General features: G+C 43.2%; 1 protein-coding gene across 1 annotated transcript; it reads right to left on the bottom strand.

Moving 5' to 3' along the window:
• Positions 1-1899: 1899 nt before the first annotated feature.
• LOC308161928 (tudor domain-containing protein 5-like) lies at positions 1900-15194 on the bottom strand (the record flags this gene model as incomplete). The annotated part of the gene is made up of 15 exons (XM_080536008.1): positions 1900-2080; positions 2229-2305; positions 2577-2681; positions 3005-3133; positions 3421-3621; positions 3773-3839; positions 4221-4430; positions 9221-9438; positions 11239-11441; positions 11954-12116; positions 12423-12479; positions 12649-12732; positions 12924-12997; positions 14049-14552; positions 14966-15194. The coding sequence occupies 15 exons, from the start codon at positions 15192-15194 to the stop codon at positions 1900-1902; spliced, it is 2502 nt and encodes an 833-aa protein (XP_080392134.1).
• Positions 15195-21447: the final 6253 nt, after the last annotated feature.

The following is a 21447-nucleotide window of genomic DNA, read 5'->3' as shown; positions in this document are numbered from 1 at the left end:
ATTTCGTGATGTTAGAATTATAAGGTTCTATCTCCATTTTTGTCAATTTTGTTTTTTACATAATCTGATCCATTAGGTGTTTATTAATGCCTGTGTGGTGTTGTTTTTAAAATGTTTACATTTTTGAGTTAGTAATTAATCAAATACAACGGTTCCATCTCACAAAACATAATAATAATAATAATAATAATTCATTAAATTGATATAGCGCTTTTCCGAGGCTCAAAGACGGTGACAATTGAATGTAATAATGGAATGTGAAAACTTTGACGCTCAATATCTCTGAACTACCCTAAACGGAGATAGAACCTTATAATTCTAAACGGAGATGGAACCTTATAATTCTAAACAGAGATAGAACCTTATAATTCTAAACAGAGATACAACCTTAGAACATTTTTTTTTTTTTTTTTTGAACTTTAAATAGAACATACATTTTTAATACACAATACAATATTGTAGTTTCTTGGGCTTGGAGGGTTTGGGACTCGACTCAGGCTTCTGACTCACTACTTTGGGCTCAGGTGTGGCTACCTTCTTTGGGCCTGCCACCGACAGATTTCTTGCTCACTGTAATACAAATATACGCGTATGAGTGTACCAAATTCAAACAGTCACTGATTGCATTACAGGGTTCGACAGTAACGCTTTTTTACTTGTAAAACATTCGCCGGGTTTGTTTGCGTGAGCCCGACGAAGCTGCTAGATCCCGGATATGTTTACCTGTGTGCAGGAAGAACAACAGACGGCGCAGGCGCCAGACCAGACTAGATGATCCTGAGTGAAGATATTATCAAAGCGTACGGGTGATCGACAGGCGCGTACGCTTTGATAATATCTTCACTCCACGATCATCTAGTCTAGTCTCGCACCTGCGCCGTCTGTTGTTCTTCCTGCACACAGGTAAACATATCCGGGATCTAGCAGCTTCGTCGGACTCGCGCAAACAAACCCGGCGAATTTGTTACTTGCTCCGGGCAAGTAAAAAAGCGTTACTGTCGAACCCTGTATTATAAGAGGAGAAGGAGAGTGGAGTAAAACCACAGAGTAGAGTACTCTAGATGTCTTCTCTCCTAGGCCATGTTACTGTGAGTTACAGTAGATCAGTCATAGGCTTCAAGGCCATTAAGTTGAGATGTTTATGCCAATGGGAGGTTTTGCACAAAGAGTTGAATTAAGCGTATATTTGAAATTAGGATTCGGGCCTATACAAAACAGCCTGCTCTGGTGGGGGGAAATTATCTTCACAGAAAGATGTATTATGTTTTTTACCTGCAATATCACTGATATGTGTGTAGTATTGACATAATAATTGAGGTGTGTTATTGATTTGTCTATGACAGTGGTGTTATGGTGTTGGTCTGTGGTTGAGGTGCGTTATGGTGTTGGTCTGTGACAGTAGTGTGTCATGGTGTTGGTCTATGACAGTAGTGTGTTAAGGTGTTGGTCTATGACAGTAGTGTGTTAAGGTGTTGGTCTGTGACAGTAGTGTGTTAATGTGTTGGTCTATGACAGTAGTGTGTTAAGGTGTTGGTCTGTGACAGTAGTGTGTTAAGGTGTTGGTCTGTGACAGTAGTGTGTTAAGGTGTTGGTCTGTGACAGTAGTGTGTTAAGGTGTTGGTCTGGGACAGTAGTGTGTTAAGGTGTTGGTCTGTGGTTGAGGTGCGTTATGGTGTTGGTCTATGACAGTAGTGTGTTAAGGTGTTGGTCTATGACAGTAGTGTGTTAAGGTGTTGGTCTATGACAGTAGTGTGTTAAGGTGTTGGTCTATGACAGTAGTGTGTTAAGGTGTTGGTCTATGACAGTAGTGTGTTAAGGTGTTGGTCTATGACAGTAGTGTGTTAAGGTGTTGGTCTATGACAGTAGTGTGTTAAGGTGTTGGTCTGTGACAGTAGTGTGTTATGGTGTTGGCCTGTGGTTGAGGTAGCCAACCTCTAGGCTCCTCTGGGTCTCAGCTAGCTGTCTCTCCAGGTTCTGGATCTTCTCCAGCGCTGCCTGGAGGGCCTCCTCCGCCTTCAGGGCCCTGACCTCTGAACTCTGGGCACCGACCTCTGAACTCTGGGCATGGACCTCAACCCCACTGACACACACACAGAAATACACGCTCACACACACAGTCTTGAAACCATACATGTCAACAAATGTGGAAGTACCATAATAATAATAATCTTTACATCATCATAAACAAACAGACATACTGCATAAAAGTAATAAAAGTAATAACTCACAGATCCATCACGGTGGCCAAGGCATCAAAGGCTGTCTGAGTGCTGTCAGTGTGTGGACAGACAACCATCTCCTCAGCCTGACACAACAAACACACAAGTAAAAAAATATATATATATGTTTTTAGGGCATTTCTGCTTTATTAGGATAGAGACAGTAGAGATTGACAGTAAGTATGGGTGAGAGAGAGGGGGGATGACTTGCAGCTGTCGATGGCCGGAATTGGACCAAGGACATGGCGATGATATGGCATGGATGGTTGACTTACTTATAATAGACATGCTTTATCTATTGTACACAATCTAACTCTTGTTCAATCCGAGGGCGTGATAAAGGGTCAGAGGTCATACCTGGGCCTTGAAGTTGGCCTGTGTCACCCCGAGGAACTCCAGCTTTGGGAGGTCAGGCAGCTGCTTCACTTCTTTTTCATTGCTCCCAACAGCAGGGTCTGCAGCCTAAAACACATCAGGGTTCGACAGTAACGCTTTTTTACTTGTCCGGAGCAAGTAAAACATTCGCCGGGTTTGTTTGCGCGAGCCCGACGACGCTGCTGGATCCTGGATATTTTTACCTGTGTGCAGGAAGAACAACAGACGGCGCAGGCGCCAGACTAGACTAGATGATCGTGAGTGAAGATATTATCAAAGCGGATGGGTGATCGACAGGCGCGTACGCTTTGATAATATCTTCACTCCACGATCATTAGTCTGCTACAATGAGAGTGTGATGTGTGTGTGTGTGTGTGTACTGTTAGAATTGGGAAAGGGGAGCTCCTCACCTGGGGTGTGGCAGGGGTTTGGGTGCAGGGCTCTGGGGTTTGGTCCACCACGTCCATGTCTACTTCCATCCCCTCATCAAACACACCCTCGCCCAGATACAGGGTCACAGGGTTGAACTGCTCACACAGCTGAAAGAAGAAATACGTTTGACACAACAAATGGATGGATGCAATGGATCATTGTTGTTGAATGGGATATATACAGTACATGTATAAGCAAGTGTATGTGTGTGTGTGTGTAAATGGTAAATGGACTGCACTTATATAGCGCCTTTTTTGCTGCTCCAAAGCACTTTACAACGGCCTCTCATTCACACACACATTCACACACCAATGGCGGCAAGCTGCCATGCAAGGCACTGGCCCGCTCACTGGGAGCAATTTTGTGTGTGTGTGTGTGTGTGTACATTACTGACCTCTGAGTTGACTGCAGAGGGACAGGAGAGCCCGTGGCCCTGGCTCTGCAGGACACTGTGAACGTACACGTCCTCCTCCGTGTCTGTCTCACACAGGAAGACCTGCAGGAAGTCTGCGTGGTAGCTGTGCAGAGCTGCCCACAGGAGGCGCTCACAGCACAGCTTCCGGAAGGAGCTGGTAGCGTTCAAACTCCAACTGCCCTGGAACACCAAAACACAGGCTTTTAATATGGAATGGGAGATAAGAGTGCTATCTGGAAGTCAATAGGACTCTATGGGAGCAATACAATGTTAAAAGCTTGGGGAGATTGGTGGTCAATAACAGTGATATGAGATGTGTGTGGAGCCTTACACCCATAGGCTTGATTCCACTGAGTGATGAGGGGACCGCTTGGGCCGGGAGCTCAGAGTAACAGGACCTTGGGGTGAGAAAGCAGAGAGATGTAGGGGGACAACAGCAAAACAGACAAGGAGGCCTAACACTTGTCGTTAAAATGACTGTCACATTTACAGGACATTGATTTTACACTACAATATGTGGCAAGAAGCGGTCTCCCACAAAACCCCCAAAACATTTTAGTCTAGCCGTAGTCAGCGACGAAAAGACTGAGACTGCACTGGAATGTTTTCAGTTTTCATCAATTGGAACTGGACTGGAACTAAGAAAAATGGAGGTGACTTCATCTAAACACCAATGACTAAAAGTGACTAAAAAGCCTGCCAATATTAACACTGGTCTAGTGAAACCTGCCCATTGACTTTCATTGCTCTCTGTCTAAACTGGACCAGAAGAAGCCTACTTGAGGAACTTGAGGCTGGTCCTGTCCACAGTGGTGAGGTCCCCGAAGTCCACGTAGTACACCTCCACCTGGGTCTGGCTGAGGACGCGGTGGATGACGACCCGGTAGAACCACTCGTCTCTGGGAGCCACGCAGCACACCTGGCCCTGACGCACGAAACGTGAGGGAAGGGAGTACCACTCCGACACCTCGGGATAGGTGTAGCAACTCCTAGGAGGAAGAGGCGTTTCCCACAAACTCTGACATCATCTTGCAACTCGTTACATTACATTTTGGCCATTTAGCAGCAGACGTCTTTAACCAAAGCGAACTGACAACAAATAGATTTGTCTAAGTAAGTGAATCATATATCCATCAGTCATTGTAAGAAAACAATCTATGCTAGGACCAGGAGCCATTGGCAGTCGCAATGCTAGAAGAACTTTTTCTTTCTTTTTTATTCTATTCATGGTTCTATGTTACCACTCCAGATACAGGAATCTGACCTGATCATATGTGTGGTGGCCTGGGAAAACCCGTCGGATGTCGCTGGCGTTCGTTTGTGGCAAAGAGCAAAAATAGATGGAAATGTCCTATTTCGGCGATTTTGATATTATGTGGTATTCTAGTACTTTGAACTCCATACTACATTATGGTGAATAAACATTTTAAGAAAACAAAAGAGAAAGTACTTATTTTTATGTTTTTGTGGTGGGTAGTTTGCTAGCGAAACAACGTCACGTTGAACGTGTCTCATTCTCAGTTAAGCAACGCACGCACACACGAGCGAAAGGAGAGACGATACTTCCACCTGTGTTATTGCCAGTTTACTGATGCTCACAATAAGCATAAAGTAATAAAATCTTAACTAGAAGACACACAAATGGATCTGTCCCTCGCATACCGACGAGGCGAGCAGACTAACACCGCATCACAAGCAGACAAACGAGACCGGACGATCTGCATAGGCTCCTCCCCCGACCCGGAGGAGAAAGGGGTCGGGGGCAGCATTTCTCACCTTTCACTTTTTTTGACATGATACATTAAAATGCTCATAACTTTTTAAAATAAAGGGCTATCTCAGTCATTCAACCAGTTATGAATAGCTGAGAACTTCTAATTTATGGAAATATAAAAAAATGAAAATGTCAAAATGCCACCATGTGAAGGGTTTTCCCAGGCCACCACACATATGGTTACGTTCCAGGTCACCTAGGGGCTGCACAGATCAGCATTGTGCTTGCTGCTACTGTACATGTGGTTGCCTGAGATGTTAGACTCAAGGTATTGTGAGATCTGATAATCTGCAGCATGACTACAATGAAGGCAACCATTGACTCTATATTCATTTCCCATTCCCAATGGGAAATGAAAGTAGAGTCAAAAAGTAGGGCTTTGGGGAGGGCCAGGGAGATCATGGCTGACCCCGCACACCCAGGCCACAGCCTCTTCACCCCGCTCCCCTCAGGCAGGAGGTCACTAAAGACTGTGAAGGCCCGACACGCACACAGCTTTTTCCCCACGGCCATCCGGCTCCTAAATGCTGCTGCTGCTGGTGTCCCCCCCCCCCCCCTTGCACTATGATCAGGGGTGCAAACTGGTGATGGCCCAAAAAGGTGAAACGTTTTTTTTGTGGCTAACCTTTGAATAGCGCTAGCACTAATGGTGTTAAATAGATACCGCTAGCACTAACGGTGGTCTAACAATGATGCATGTGTAAGTAGCGGCAGCCCTGACCTCAACACCTGCAGAATTACTTCTAAAACTGTTTACTGTGACTGTTCTCTATGCTGTCTGGAACTGCACCTAGTTCCCTGAAGCTAAAAGTTATTTCAACAGCAGCGTTGTTGAAAGTTTAGCAGACAGGAAGATTAGTTAGCTCGCGCATCATGAAAAAAGCAAGAGCTAAAAAAACAAGACAACAACTAGTATGTTGCATATTAGAGACCTGTCATAGATGAATGGAAATAAAATGTATTTAAAAAATCTATAAATATAATATAGTTAAAGACAACATTGTTAAAAAACAATTCCAATTGAATAAGAAAATAAGAAAATAAAGTAATATTAGTCCCCTGAAGAAGGGGGGGGGGCAGAGTTTCAGTGCAGACACAAACACCTGTGTACTTCCTCATCATCGTTGTACACTTCCTTTTCTACTGAGGGCAGCAACAACAGTCTCACATTCAGCTGTCAGTCAGGCACACATGCTAACGCAGCTACACAGACAAAGAGACTATACAGTAGAGTTGAGGTAAAGTTAGAATAAAAAGTATTGGAAAGATGTCTGAGGTTATCCATGCCAACCCTGACAAGGATGAAAACGTCAGGTTCCACAGAGGGAAGGTGGAGGAGAGGATTGTGGTCAGAGAGTCTCATCACTCAGGTCAGTAACTAATAACTGTCCTCACTCAGGTCAGTAACTAATAACTCTCACTCAGGTCAGTAACTAATAACTGTCATCATGAATCATGCTTGTGATTTCTGAATCTCCCTTTTCTGATGACACACACACACACACACACAGCTGAAACAGAGTAAGACTTATGGATTTAAAATGCACATACTGTAGAGACTCATTTTTAAATGGTTGGTATATTTGGAAAAATGTTTGGAAGGCCTAAATATTCACCTTTCAAGTTCAGTGTCAATGTCGTTGATAGAGTTACTTCCTCTCTACCAAACTGTATATATGGTCTCTTACTGCATCTAGCTGTATCAGCATGTAGCATGTCGCTAACTGAATGTGACCCTGTGGTGGTTTTTGCCCTCAAAAGAAAGGAATGAGTAAAAAGAGGAAGAATATTAAAAACAGTATAAAAGGTAATTGTAGTGAGAACTTGTCTAGGTGTGAACACACACACACACACGCACACACCCATACACACACCCATACACACACCCACACCCACACCCACACACACACACACACACACACACACGCACACGCACACACACACCCCCACAGCATGCTGTCCACACACACATCCATATACACACACACACACATAAACACACACAGCATGCTGTCCGCGCACACGCATAAACGTACACACATGCACGCACGCACACACACACACACACACACACACACACACACACACACACACACACACACATTAACGCTTCAGACACTTTTGTGCAAATGTCTGCTGCCATCTTGTGGACTTTCTTATACTTTCTTATTTTATCTAATTATTTACACATTAAAATCTCACGACTCTAAAGACATAGAATCAGCACAGATTCAAAGAGATATGAGTGACTAACAATCATCATTTTATGTTTGTTCATTGATATGAGATTCAGTGATGTAGAATGGTGTGTGTGTGTCTCTCTTGCAGGTAGGAGAATCCACATGCTGGTTGCTGGGCTGATGTGTGTTCTACAAGTCACACTGAACGTCTCCCTGCGTCTCGTCCACTGTGAGTCTCCTGACTTGTGATTATGATATTATCCTTGAATACACACATAGGGCGTTCACACCGGCAAAGAACCCTGCCGGTTCACGTTCGCGAACCAAGTCTGGAACCGGCCGGCGCATGCAGACCCAAACTCAATTGGTTAGGAGCCTGAAAAGTTGGTTCGCAGCGGGTAGCCGGGTACCAGAAAATAGTGGTTCTCAAGCGCGAACCAAAACGTAGAACAGTCACGTCGTCAGTGGGTGTGTCATATTCTAGGCTGCAAAGACCAGCAAGAAGGAAGTAGACAAAATGTAATCTAATCTAAATCTAATCATTAGTGATCAAAAACAATATCAAAAGTTTCATTATTCTCTCTATCTTCCTCACATGCTCAGCAAACACACACACACGCACACACTCGCGGACATGCGCGAACGCGAATTTCGTAAGCCATTTCTATTCCAGTAATGGAGCAGCTGGTTAGTAAGAGAAGGCATGTAGAAAGTGTCTTTTGTTTTGTTTCATATAAAATTGTGTTTATTTCAGATACTGTAGTGGAAGATATTATCCTCATGTCCAGTGAAGTAGCTGCCATCTAGTTGTGACATTTATGTTTATCCCGCCCCTTCATCACCCAGCGTTGATGACGCGGATGGTTCTGGTTACACTGGTATGAACCCTGATGGTTCTGGTTACACTGGTATGACCCCTGATGGTTGTGGTTACACTGGTATGAATGCGGGCTCGTTCGCCAGACAGCACCAATGTTCGGAGGTTCCCGAACGCGAACGCGAACCGGCACGGTTCTTTGCCGGTGTGAAAGCCCTAACAGAGAGCTCTATGAAGAGAAACCACCAAACTGAATGTCACATGGTCGTAATTCTTATGAACTGAATCAGTTCAGTAGAACCTGATGGTGAGAACAAGTTATAAACCGCCAGGCTGTCAACCTAACCACAGCTTCTCCTGTCTCTCAGACAAATATGAGAATGATCACACAGACTGGTTACAGACCAGTTACAACAACCTGACTAAAGAGAGAGACGACCTTCAGAGGAAACTGAAAACCGGTTGTGCAGAAGGATGGATGAAGTTTGGCTGCAATTGCTACTTCCTCTCCACTGAGACTAGAACCTGGGATGAGAGCAGACAGGACTGCAGAGACAGAGGAGCAGACCTGGTGGTCATCAACAGCATAGAGGAACAGGACTTTATCATTGATTTGAATAAGAAATTCGTCTGGATTGGTCTGACTGAGAGAGACACAGAGGGGACCTGGAAATGGGTGGATGGCACACCTCTCAACACAGCGTACTGGGGTCACAATCAGCCAAATAGTTATAGGGATGATGACTGTGTTTGCATATTTAATTATGGAAGTAAACTTAATCAATGGTATGACTACCCATGTAGAGTGACACTGAACTGGATCTGTGAGAAAGTGGTTTATGATGTTGGTTTGCACTGTCTTGTCCTGTCTTGCACCTGTCCTGTTGTAAACTGCGCTCCACTGTCCCAAACCAAATTCCTAACATGTTTACATGTCATGGCAATAAAGTCTTCTAATTCTGATTCAGTCATGTTTCCTCCCCGGTCTAAGCGGCACCGTCTCCTCACCTCATCTCCACCATCATGCTCTCCAGGGCGCGAGCCTCCCGGGTCTCGTGGAAGCGGATATAGAAGTTGCTGGGTGACTCCACGTGCTCCACCAACACCTCTATCACCTCCCTAGGGTCCCTGGGCGTGGGCGCCCTCAGGCGCTGGCCCCGCAGGGCGTCCAGAGGAACCATACCTGCCATACACCGTACCTGCACGGCAGGGAACTTGGCCACCATCTAGAGGGGGGAGAAACACACAGCCATGAGTGTCCACAAACACACACACACACATGAATGTGCGTGTACACACACACACACACACACACGCACACGTACACACACACACATTTTTATTGTCACCACAAAGACACTTTGTGGATTGAATGGGTTGTCCTTGAACATTTACAATCACCAAAGAAGATGTACAGGAGGTGATCAAAGATGTACAGAAATCAAACAACATCTATTCTTGTGAAATGCGTTTCGGTTTCAGCCTCAATTGTCTATGATGATGTATTTGGTCCAGCTGCCCTCAGGGGAAACAGAAGCTACAGACTGACCTTGAACAAAAGGGCAAGTAGGACCAGTTACTCTTCTTAGACCAGAGTCAGATCGTGAGTTTAGAATGATAAGGTTCTATCTCCGTTTAGAATGATAAGGTTCTATCTCCGTTTAGGGTGGTTCAGAGATATTGAGCGTCAAAGTTTTTACATTCCATATGTTTTGTGAGATGGAACCTTTGTATTTTATTAATTACTAGGGGTGTAACGGATCGCCCCCCACGGTTCGGCACGCATGTGTACCGCGGATCAATTGCAAAATGTAACCAAGTAATAATATTACTTAATATTAGTTGTTGTAAATCACAATGTAGAGTTGCCATGAAAAGATAGACGCGACAGTTGCGTGCTTTGTTTTACTCTAAAGCGCAATGATAGGTTGATAATACAAAAAAAAATCTAGAACAACAAGGCTGCGTTCGTAAATTCGCTCTGGAATCTGATCAGCATTCATGGAACGCCTCTTGTCCAATCAAATTACTTGGTCCCTTTATGACGTCGGACCCAGTGTGCTCTCCGGCGCTATCAGAGCAAATTTACGAACACAGCCCAAGTGTTCATGGCGAGTCCTGCTAATGTTGGCGACAGAGAAGAACTCGAAATGCCTCCCTCGTCATTTAAATCCCATGTATGGGAGCAATTTGGCTTTGCTATCAATTATAACAATGACGGACAGCGTCATTGGAAGTGTGGTCGATAAAAAAGTTACGGTGTTTAAGCGTTGTGCAATGAGAAAGTCGTACGAGCATGGCCACACATTTGCCGCGACCCTGGTGTGTTGATGGGAGGCACGAAAAAGGCAGCTTGACAACTTCTGATAATGTAGCCAATTTTTTCATACCATGTTTAAAGTAAGGTTTCACTTTATTATTTAGTTAAAAGTGGCATAAAACATGTTTATTTGTCTGCTTTAAATAGTCCAGTGATTCACTGCTGCAACCAGGTGCCTCCTCCCTCTCTCCTACTGCATCATTTAAGTTGAATGTGTGTTTCTGTTTAATATGTAGCCTAATGTTTGAGTGTAGAATATGTTATGTATATATATGTATATGTATATATATATATATATATATATATATATATATATATATATATACACACACACACATATATATTATATATACCAGTTTTGACATCTTGAATGTTGTTGGGTTTTACACAGTAAAAGTGGTGTTTTTACAGAATTCGAGGAAAAAGCTTTTTATTTTTATGTTTTGTGTTGATCCGAAAAATGATCCGAGACTCAAAAACCGTGACACGATCCGATCCGTGAGTTAGGTGATCCGTTACACCCCTATTAATTACTAACTAAAAAATGTCAACATTTTAAAAATAACACCACACAGGCATTAATAAACACCTAATGGATCAGATTATGTAAAAAACTCAATTTTGACAAAAATGGAGATAGAACCTTCTAATTCTAACGTCACGACCTGTCTTCTCAGACCCGAGTCAGACGGGTCTCTTCTCTCACCTGTTGGAAGGTGGTGGTGGTGATGCGGAGGTCTGTCTCTGACATCAAGTCGTTGTCGGCGGCGGCCTCTCCGTCCTCCCCGTCCTCCTCCTCTCTGCGCCCCTCCCAGGGCGACTCCCCAAAGCTGAAGTAATAGCCCTGGCTGGAGGGGTTCAGCCGGTCACCCTGCTCAGCATCGCCGGGGGTGTCGGGCTCTACAGCCCCTGGCCAAAAACATCACATCAACAAACCTACGGACCTTTGGGGACAGAGCCTTCAGCGTGGCTGCACCTACCCTCTGGAACTCCCTCCCCATAGTGATCCGCAATGCCCCCACCCTGGACTCTCTGTTCTCCAAGGCCTTTGGCCCCTAGTCACTGTTTCAGTTTTGTTTTGTCCTGTTTTTGTCTGTCTGATCATTAGCTTGAATTGTAAAGTGTCCTTGGGGTTTCTGAAAGGCGCTATATAAATTAAAGTTATTATTATTATTATTATTATTATTATCAGGGTGCTGCGTTTATAGAATGCCATGAGCTATAAGATACAGTACTCAGTTCTGCCCCTCCTCTTCAAATGACCCTTCCCCCAATGGGACAAATGGCTGTGATCTCTCAATAATGTGGGAACGCAATGGTATTAGCTGAATAGAATAGATAGGATGCATTTTTTACATTTTAACCATTTAGCAGACGCTTTTATCCAAAGTAACAATACAAATTGAAACCATCGAGCTGACCTGGTTGCGTGTGGCCGGTGTGTTTGGTGTCGGTGATCATCCAGTGGGGGCCCTCCTCCCCTGCCACAGGCCGCAGATACAGCGTGTCGCTCAGCGCACCAACCATCTCCGTCACGCTCAGGAAGCCACTCTGGGCCACCGGGAGCTCCTCCCCAAACATCCTCTGTTGACCAGGGGTAAATGGTAAATGGTAAATGGACTGCACTTACCGTATATAGCACCTTTTTTGCTGCTCCAAAGCGCTTTACAACGGCCTCTCATTCACCCATTCACACCCATTCACACACCAATAGCGGCAAGCTACCATGCAAGGCGCCGGCCCGCTCACTGGGAGACATGTGGACAGCCGGGGATCGAACCGCCGATCTGCCAACTTTGTGATCATTAGGCGGCGACTCTACCTCCTGTGCCACAGCCGCCCCGTAAAGTAGAGTGGAATATGTGTAACAAAGGAAACTAGTATAATTACCTTGTATTCGGCATGAAGATCATGTATTGATATCCCTTCACTGTTCTGAGCAACAACCTAGAAAGAAGGAATCTTCACTGTCACCATCACGTGTGACTAGAACATTAGGAGTTTTCAATGATTTCGGTATCCACCCATAAAGGAGCAACTCAATAGTCTGGCTCCTGACTCATTTACTTAAACAAATGTATTGATTGTAAGTCGCTTTGGGAAGATGTAAACTGACCTGGCGAAGGTTGGCCTTCAGCTCCTCACTGACGGTGCCCGCATGGCCGTTCTCCAGGATACGCTGCCTGAGCTTCTCCTCCAGCTGCATCGTGGCCAATCAAACACAACACATTCACTAGTGGTGATTGGGTGAGTTCCCATTCATATAAATGGATTTACTATTTTGTGGTAAAAACCGCTAATTTAGCAGAAAGGTGACAAGTTTGCACCCCTGAATGTTACAGTTTCACATACAGAACATTTACTATGAGGTAAAAAGAGAAACAGACTCACTTTTATGACACATCTTTCAAATAGCTGCCCCTGTTGGATGAGCTGTGGCTCAGCATCCGTTTGCACACTCAAATCTGTGCAAAAAAACTTCGTTTATTGCACGAACTTTCAGTCATAAACCTTCTTCAGGGATAAAGCAGACAATTGAATGCAGTGGTATAAAGGCTTCAAACAACATCACTTAATTAGCCAATGCACAACATCTGTGTCAAATCTTTCACCTAGTGGCTAGGCATCATGGGAATTGTAGTCCTAGATTTAGTGGACTACAAAAAACACGTGTTCATGAGACAGGAAACACCTAAAAGTACATGAAATAATTACAATATATACTTAACAGAACAAAAAACTATAGAGAAATGCTACAAACATGCAGACATCAGGCAGTAGCCATCATATAGCATAGAACATAGTGTCTAAAGTAATTTATTCATAGCACAACACATGTCGAAATCCTCATTCAAGCCTAGGCGTTGTAAACGTTCTAGGGTGTGGATCCAAAAAAGCTCTCTGGCATAACCTCCTGTCCGAGGGGTAATTTGCTCTATGCCGCCTGAACCATTTAGCAGTTAGCATTTACCATTTACCACTTAATTAGAGTTTACAGGGACAGTCTCCCTGGAGAAAGTTAGGGCTAAGTAACGTACTGAAGGGCACACTAGTGGTGGTGTTCCCAGGCGAGTCCAACTTATAGCCATGTATAGTTAAAGGTATAAAACAGGGATACTGAATGATAGCATGCCCATGGACACAAGTGCTAAATGTAGTCCTGCTCAGAAAAAAGCCTTCACATCAGGTGCCTCAAACGCATACATGTAAAGAAAAAGTAAATGTTAAAAAGAAAACGTGAGTTTAGAATTATACAGTTCTATCTCCGTTTAGGGTCGTTCAGAGATAATAATGAGCGTCAAAGTTTTTACATTCCATTATGTTTCGTGAGACGGAACCTTTGTATTTTATGAATTACTAACTCAAAAATGTCAACATTTTAAAAATAACACCACACAGGCATTAATAAACACCTAATGGATCAGATTATGTAAAAAACTCAATTTTGACCAAAAATGGAGATAGAACCTCATAATTCTAACGTCACGATCTGTCTACACTGTAGTACCAACCCACCTGTGTCTACCGCTGGCCTCGCACATGTGTCCGTCGAGGGGGTCAGCTGTGGTCGAGGTGGCTTTATCTGCCCCGTCCTCACCGCCGTCCCCCCACGCGATGCCATCAGCGCCCCACCCTGCGACGCCGTCAGCCCCATCGCAGGTGGCGCCACCTTCAGGGTCAGCAGGGAGCCCGTCCGGCTCGGCTTGACCGCCACCAGGTCCGCCGCGGCCGCCAGCATCTCCGCGACGGAGTAGAAGCCGAGGTTGACGAAGCACAGTGGGTGGCCGAAGTGGCGGGCGAAGCCGGCCTCCAGCTCCGACAGGCCCACGGGCCCCTGGGCGAGCAGCTGCCGCAGCTGTGAGCGCAGGTGAGCGGGCAGGGCCGGGGGGGCGTGGCCCCGCCGGGGGAGGGGGCTGGCGGGGAACAAGCCCATACTGCCCCTGTGTGGTTTGTTGGGCTTACGGACACGCTGCCGGGCCACCATCTCCCCTATGCGTCGGGTGCTTTCGTCCAAAACCGCTGCAGAGGGACCAAGGGATGGGAGGGAGGGAGGGAGGGGAAGAAAAAGCGAGGCAAAGAGTTGGGTTGGAATAAAGTAGTTTTTTCGTGCATACGTGTGTAATTTTACTCTGTGCAGGTCATAGTACTAAAATGGTAATGGTAAATGGACTGCACTTATAGCGACTTTTTTGCTGCTCCAAAGCGCTTTACAACGGCCTCTCATTCACACATTCACACACCAATGGCGGCAAGCTGCCATGCAAGGCGCCGGCCCGCTCACTGGGAGCAATTTTGGGGTTCAGTGTCTTGCCCAAGGACACTTCGACATGTGGCCAACCGGGGCTCAAACCGCCGATCTGCCAACCTTGTGATCATTAGACGGCGACTCTACCTCCTGCGCCACAGCCGCACCACTACTAGACTGGGCTTACCTTTCAACACCAAGCTGCCGTCTTCCAAAAAGTCCATCTTCACCACGTCAGGCATCTCCTTGATCATGTCCATCACGTTGTGGAAGCCGAGGGACCTCAGAGGCAGCGGATGGCCCACGATGCAGAGGTAGTCCCGACTCAGGTCGTCCGGGGACAGGCCTAACTTGGACGAGTTGAGCACGGAGCGAACATCCTTCTTCAGGCCCCACAGTAGCTGGTCTTGGGTCATCATTATTAATGCCTGTGTGGTGTTATTTTTATAATGTTGACATTTTTGAGTTAGTAATTAATAAAATACAAAGGTTCCATCTCACAAAACATAATGGAATGTAAAAACGTTGACGCTCAATATCTCTGAACGACCCTAAGCGGAGATAGAACCTTATCATTCTAAACGGAGATAGAACCTTATCATTCTAAACGGAGATAGAACCTTATCATTCTAAACGGAGATAGAACCTTATCATTCTAAACGGAGATAGAACCTTATCATTCTAAACGGAGATAGAACCTTGTGATTCTAAACGGAGATAAAACCTTATCATTCTAAACGGAGATAGAACCTCATCATTCTAAACGGAGATAGAACCTTCTCATTCTAAACGGAGATAGAACCTCATCATTCTAAACGGAGATAGAACCTTATCATTCTAAACGGAGATAGAACCTTATCATTCTAAACGGAGATAGAACCTTATCATTCTAAACGGAGATAGAACCTTATCATTCTAAACGGAGATAGAACCTTCTCATTCTAAACGGAGATAGAACCTCATCATTCTAAACGGAGATAGAACCTCATCATTCTAAACGGAGATAGAACCTCATCATTCTAAACGGAGATAGAACCTTATCATTCTAAACGGAGATAGAACCTTATCATTCTAAACGGAGATAGAACCTTCTCATTCTAAACGGAGATAGAACCTTATCATTCTAAACGGAGATAGAACCTCATCATTCTAAACGGAGATAGAACCTCATCATTCTAAACGGAGATAGAACCTTATCATTCTAAACGGAGATAGAACCTTCTCATTCTAAACGGAGATAGAACCTTATCATTCTAAACGGAGATAGAACCTTATCATTCTAAACTCACGAGATAAGTACAAACCTAGTAAGACCATAGACATTTCAAAAATGTTAGTGACAAAATGAAAGCCACGTTTCTTAGGCTGCTAGCTAGTAACTACTCACGCCCAGTTTTTATTTTAAGGAGCAAGTTCAAGTTCAAGTTGGAAAAGAAAGTTATCTATTAATGTTGCCGGCCAATAGTGTCTTCTATGGATGCAATGCAGTTAGCGACGTCGATTATTCACGAGAGAGAAGTAAATAACATCAACTAAAGACATTTAGTTTATATTTTGGCAGTGGTTTTTAAGTCACTGTTCTCACACTTGAGCTAGTAGCCTAGCTAGCATTTCAATTGACTTCAGCTAGCGAGCTAACTAGCCACTATGGCGCATCTGTCTTATCAACATTGTACGACAGTTACAGCTTGTAGAATACTTACTAAGCTGTCTATTCATATACAGGTTGTTCATTTAGAATTAGACCATTATTATTATTATTATTATTATTTACCTTAGAAAGAGAGAGTTAAATACAGAAGCGTGTAACAGTCTCTCCACAGTGACTCTTCAATCAGCGACGCACGTGCAGGTCAGGTGTCAATCAGACATCACGTGAAGGTGTCAATCACGTGACGTTAGAATTATAAGGTTCTATCTCCATTTTTGTCAAAATTGAGGTTTTTTTACATAATCTGATCCATTAGGTGTTTATCAATGTCTGTGTGGTGTTATTTAAAAAAATAAAAATAAATATGTTTTAGTTAGTAATTAATAAAATACAAAGGTTCCATCTCACAAAACATAATGGAATGTCAAAACTTTGACGCTCAATATCTCTGAACTGCCCTAAACGGAGATAGAACCTTATAATACTAAGCTCACGACGTGCCACGCAGCAGACTGGCGTCATTATCACGTTGATTTCAGTCATGCGCAAGATAAACTCCTCAAAAAAAGTTTGGAAACGTTATTTCAGTCGATTCTTCCTCCCCTTTAATAATACCAATTGGTATTGTATTTTATATCGTTGGAAAGCATGATTAGTCACCTTTACAACGAGGTACAACTTGTCTTGTAAGGATCATGCATTCGTGGAATGAGCAACACAGATAAACGTGTGGGTAGCGGCCCCAAAAAATGTTGTCCAAATCCCCTGCAATATGTGGCATAGTTGTGGCATGCTAAGTCATAGCATTTTTGGTCAGGGACTTTTTGAGCTATTTGACCAAAGCCAGGAAAAGAATAATAGGAACTATCCGCTCAGACAACAATTAAAAAGAGAGGCTTGAATGTGTGAAACCTAGACGGTCTCTTGCCTTCTCTACCACAGCACAGCAAAACTATATATTGTGAAATATGTGTAAAGTTAAGCAATACAGAGACTTATTTACTAGTTGAGAGCTAAGTAAAACACTTTTGAATATATATAATTATTTTTTTTAGGGGGAGGGGGAATTCAAGCACTTTCAATGACCCATGTCTATTTTCAAAAACCTTTAAGGACTTGATTTATTTTTCTCAAATTCACAAACTTTCAAGGATTTCAAGGACCCGTGGGAACCCTTTACTTAAGTACAAACCTAGTAACAACATTTCGATAATGTTATAGTGACAAAATGAAACCCGCGTGTCTTAGGCTGCTAGCTAGTAGCTACTCACGCACAGTTTAACAAAGGAGCAAGTTCAAGTTGGAAAAGAAAGTTATCTATTAATGTTGCTGGCCAAAAGTGTCTTATATGGATGCAATGCAGTTAGCGACGTCGATTATTCACGAGAGAGAAGTAAATAACATCAACTAAAGACTAAAGATGGATGTTGTTCTCACACTTGAGCTAGTAGCATAGCCTAGCATTTCAATTGACTTCAGCTAGCGAGCTAATTAGCTACTATGACGCATCTGTTTTATCAACGTTGTACGACAGTTACAGCTTGTAGAATACTTACTAAGCTGTCTATTCATATACAGGTTGTTCATTTAGAATTGTCTACGTTCAGACAAATTAGATCATCGTTATTAATATTATTATTTACCTTAGAAAGAGAGGTTAAATACAGAAGAATGAAGTCTGGAAATGGAGTCTTCAATCAGCAACGCGCGTGCAGGTGTCAATCAGGCATCACGTGCAGGCAGGGGCGCCGCTAGGGTGGGTGGGTAAATTAGGACGATTCTAAAGGCCCATCACTGACAGGGGCCCAAGAGAATCATATTTTTAAATATATTATATAATATTATTATTATTATCATAAGGAAGTTAACGTAGCCGACTTCAAATTATAATTCTATGTATTAAAAAAAAAAAACTGGAGTTTTGTTTCTCTATGTTTGACAAAATTAAGCCTTATTATTTACCCCTCTATTTATTCATTGCATGGTTCAGTCCACCGTTAATCAGCAGCGTACGTGCAGGTGTCAATGCACATGCGCAGTGTGTTAATCAGACATCACGTGGTGCCACGCAGCAGACGTCATTATCACGTTGATTTCTGTCATGACAAGATAAACTCCTAAAAAAAAAAGTTTGGAAACGTTATTTCAGTCGATTCTTCCTCCCCTTTAATAATACCAATTGGTATTGTATTTTATATCGTTGGAAAGCCTGATTAGTCACCTTTACAACGAGGTACAACTTGTCTTGTAAGGATCATGCATTCGTGGAATGAGCAACACAGATAAACGTGTGGGTAGCGGCCAAAAAGAATGTGCCAAAATCCCCTGCAATATGTGGCATAGTTGTGGCATGCAAATTCATAGCATTTTTGGTCAGGGACTTTTTGAGCTTTTTGACCAAAGCCAGGAAAAGAATAATAAGAAGTAAACCACCAATAACAATACTACTACGTAGTAGGAATAATAATAATATTAATAATAATAATAATAATATAATTTGTATAATGATACTAACTGGATTTGATTCCCCAATCAATTGTAATGTAAAAATAAATTACTTGAGATTTTGTTTCAGAAGCTGAGTTTGGGGCCATAATGATAATCAATTACTTTCTTTAGAGGGACATGGAGGTCAATAACTAGTAATTAAAGTGTGTGTGGGAAGATGTGTGTCTTTCCTGGTCTGAAAACAGAGCAACAAACGTCTGAGTCTGCACATTCCCATGAGGGGCACTGTGACTCCCAAGACATTTACAATACAGTTTTTTACGGTCGCTAAGTCGCAGTGTTCAATACTGAAGTCACAGAGTCACAACTCTTCATACAGTCAGCAAAGCAGAAGTCCATGTGGACCAAACTGCGACTCTTACTCTGTGATTTTTACATTGCTGCTTTCATACAAAATGCATTCAATGACCACGGTCTCCAAAATCCATAACACTTCTTTCATTCAAACTCCCCCACCTGCAAAACACTATGTATTTGCAACACATTTTTCCAATGTTAACATACTGTGTTCAAAACTCTGAAGAACACATTAAAAACAGAATGATATGGTGCATATATGACCGAAAGCTCGCAATTAACTTCTTTTTTTTTTTTTTGCAGTGTTTGAGTGTGCAGATGCTGCTATTTTGCACTCTATTGATACTCTTCAGTTCCAGCACCTCAGCAAAGTCTGATAACAGATGAGCGGTACAGGATAAGTATATACTGTAGGAAAGTACATTGCATTTTGCAACAAAACGTCATATTTTGATTGATTTGTCAATCAAATCTAAATGGAAGGAAGATGACTGGCTGACAGTAGGGGTATACAGTAGTATCTGCACCTGTTATGTTTACAGTGGTACTAATACAATAACAAAGATCAAGCAAATGATTACAATACAATATTGTATTGTGGTACTATTAGTGGTACTAATACAATAACAAAGCACAATGAGTAATGGAGAACAATGTCATGTTTTAGTCTTTATAAGTCCAAGCGTTTTGTGAATATGACCATTATTGTGTGGTTATGTGTCTCTGCTTTTGTGTGTGTGTGTGTGTGTGTGTGTGTATGTATGTAAGTATGTATGTATGCAAGTAAGTAAGTAAAGTAAAACCACCTCCTTCTCAGGTGATAGCAGCTGAGGGAGAACGGGCCGCCTGCGAGGCTCTCCGGGCCTCTCTGGACTCTCTCTCTGGGTCTCCTGCTGCTGTCCAGCTCCGTCTGCTCCGTCTCCTCCACACCCTCCGCACCGAGCGCCCAGCGGTGGTCCTCACCCTCCCCTCAGCCTGCCCCCCGACCTCTCACCTCTGACCCCTCCAGCCAATACAACCTCTACGACAGCAGGAGAGACCAAGAGAGAGGAAGAGAAAGATTCTCCTATGATGTAAAGAGAGACTATGGGGTGTCCTTTCGTGTTAACGGGATGTAGGGCGTAATAGCTTGGCAGTTACAATCAGTGGTGTAGTCTAGGTGATACGCAGGACTACGCCGTATACCCACTAGGTAAGGCCAAGAATTTCCATATACCCACTTAAAAATGTGTGAGGATACGTAACAGCATTTTGTGACAGAACTTTCACTTTCATTCATAAAATTCACCCAGTCTGTGTTACGAAGCACTTGAATTTTGGACCATTGGGACTGACTATAGCGTCATATACCATCAAAGGGGGGAGATGCGACATGAAATATGGAAGAAAGAAAAAATCACAGTATACCCACTAGAAAAAACTAGACTACACCACTGGTTACAATGGAACGGTTTAGCAATGTGGCTGTATGTTGTTTATGGCAAAGCATAACTTGATGTCAATAATCTGACTCCAAGTAGTTTAATTAACATTGTGCAAAGAATTGCTGAATTAGTGCAAGAATGGTCAAATAGAATCAATCAAATTAGGCTTTAATAATACTGTGAACTTTTATTAGTTAGAACAATTAACACATAAAAAAAAAAATCTGAGTGGGGCAGTCCCACTCATATTTTTCATTTTATTAGACAGATATAGTGAAGACAGACAGGAAAGTAAGGAGAAGAAGGGAGAGAGGGCATGTCAGCAGGGCATGGGCCGGATTAGAACCCATGCCGACATGGGAATATGTGTGCACTGTAGACCGCGGTGCTAGACCACTGGAACACCCCAGGCCACTTACTATTACAATTTAATAGAAATATTACAAATACTTAATAGGAAAAAAAGCTACATTGTACTCTCAATGGTAAATGATAGGTAGGGAGGGGGGGAGAGAGAGAGAGAGAAAGAGGGAAAGGACAAACCACATGATCTGAACTCATGATCAGAAGGTCATGAGTTCAAATCCAACCTGGGAACACTACCACTAGTGGTGTGCTGGAGGAAGGCACTTACAGCCCTAAATGACTCCATTACAGTTCCTGTAATCTCTAATTGTAAGTCGCTTTGGATAAAAGCGTCTGCTAAATAGTTGTAATGTAATATCTACTAATAGCTGCAACATTTGCAGGAAAAGTGCTATACAAATAAAAGTTGAGTTTTTTACATAA

Source organism: Nansenia antarctica, assembly GCF_963989245.1.
Source record: "Nansenia antarctica genome assembly, chromosome: 7".
NCBI classification, from domain to species: Eukaryota; Metazoa; Chordata; class Actinopteri; order Argentiniformes; family Microstomatidae; genus Nansenia; species Nansenia antarctica.
Note: the sequence above shows the minus strand (reverse complement) of the source record. Positions and strands in the feature narration are given on the sequence as shown.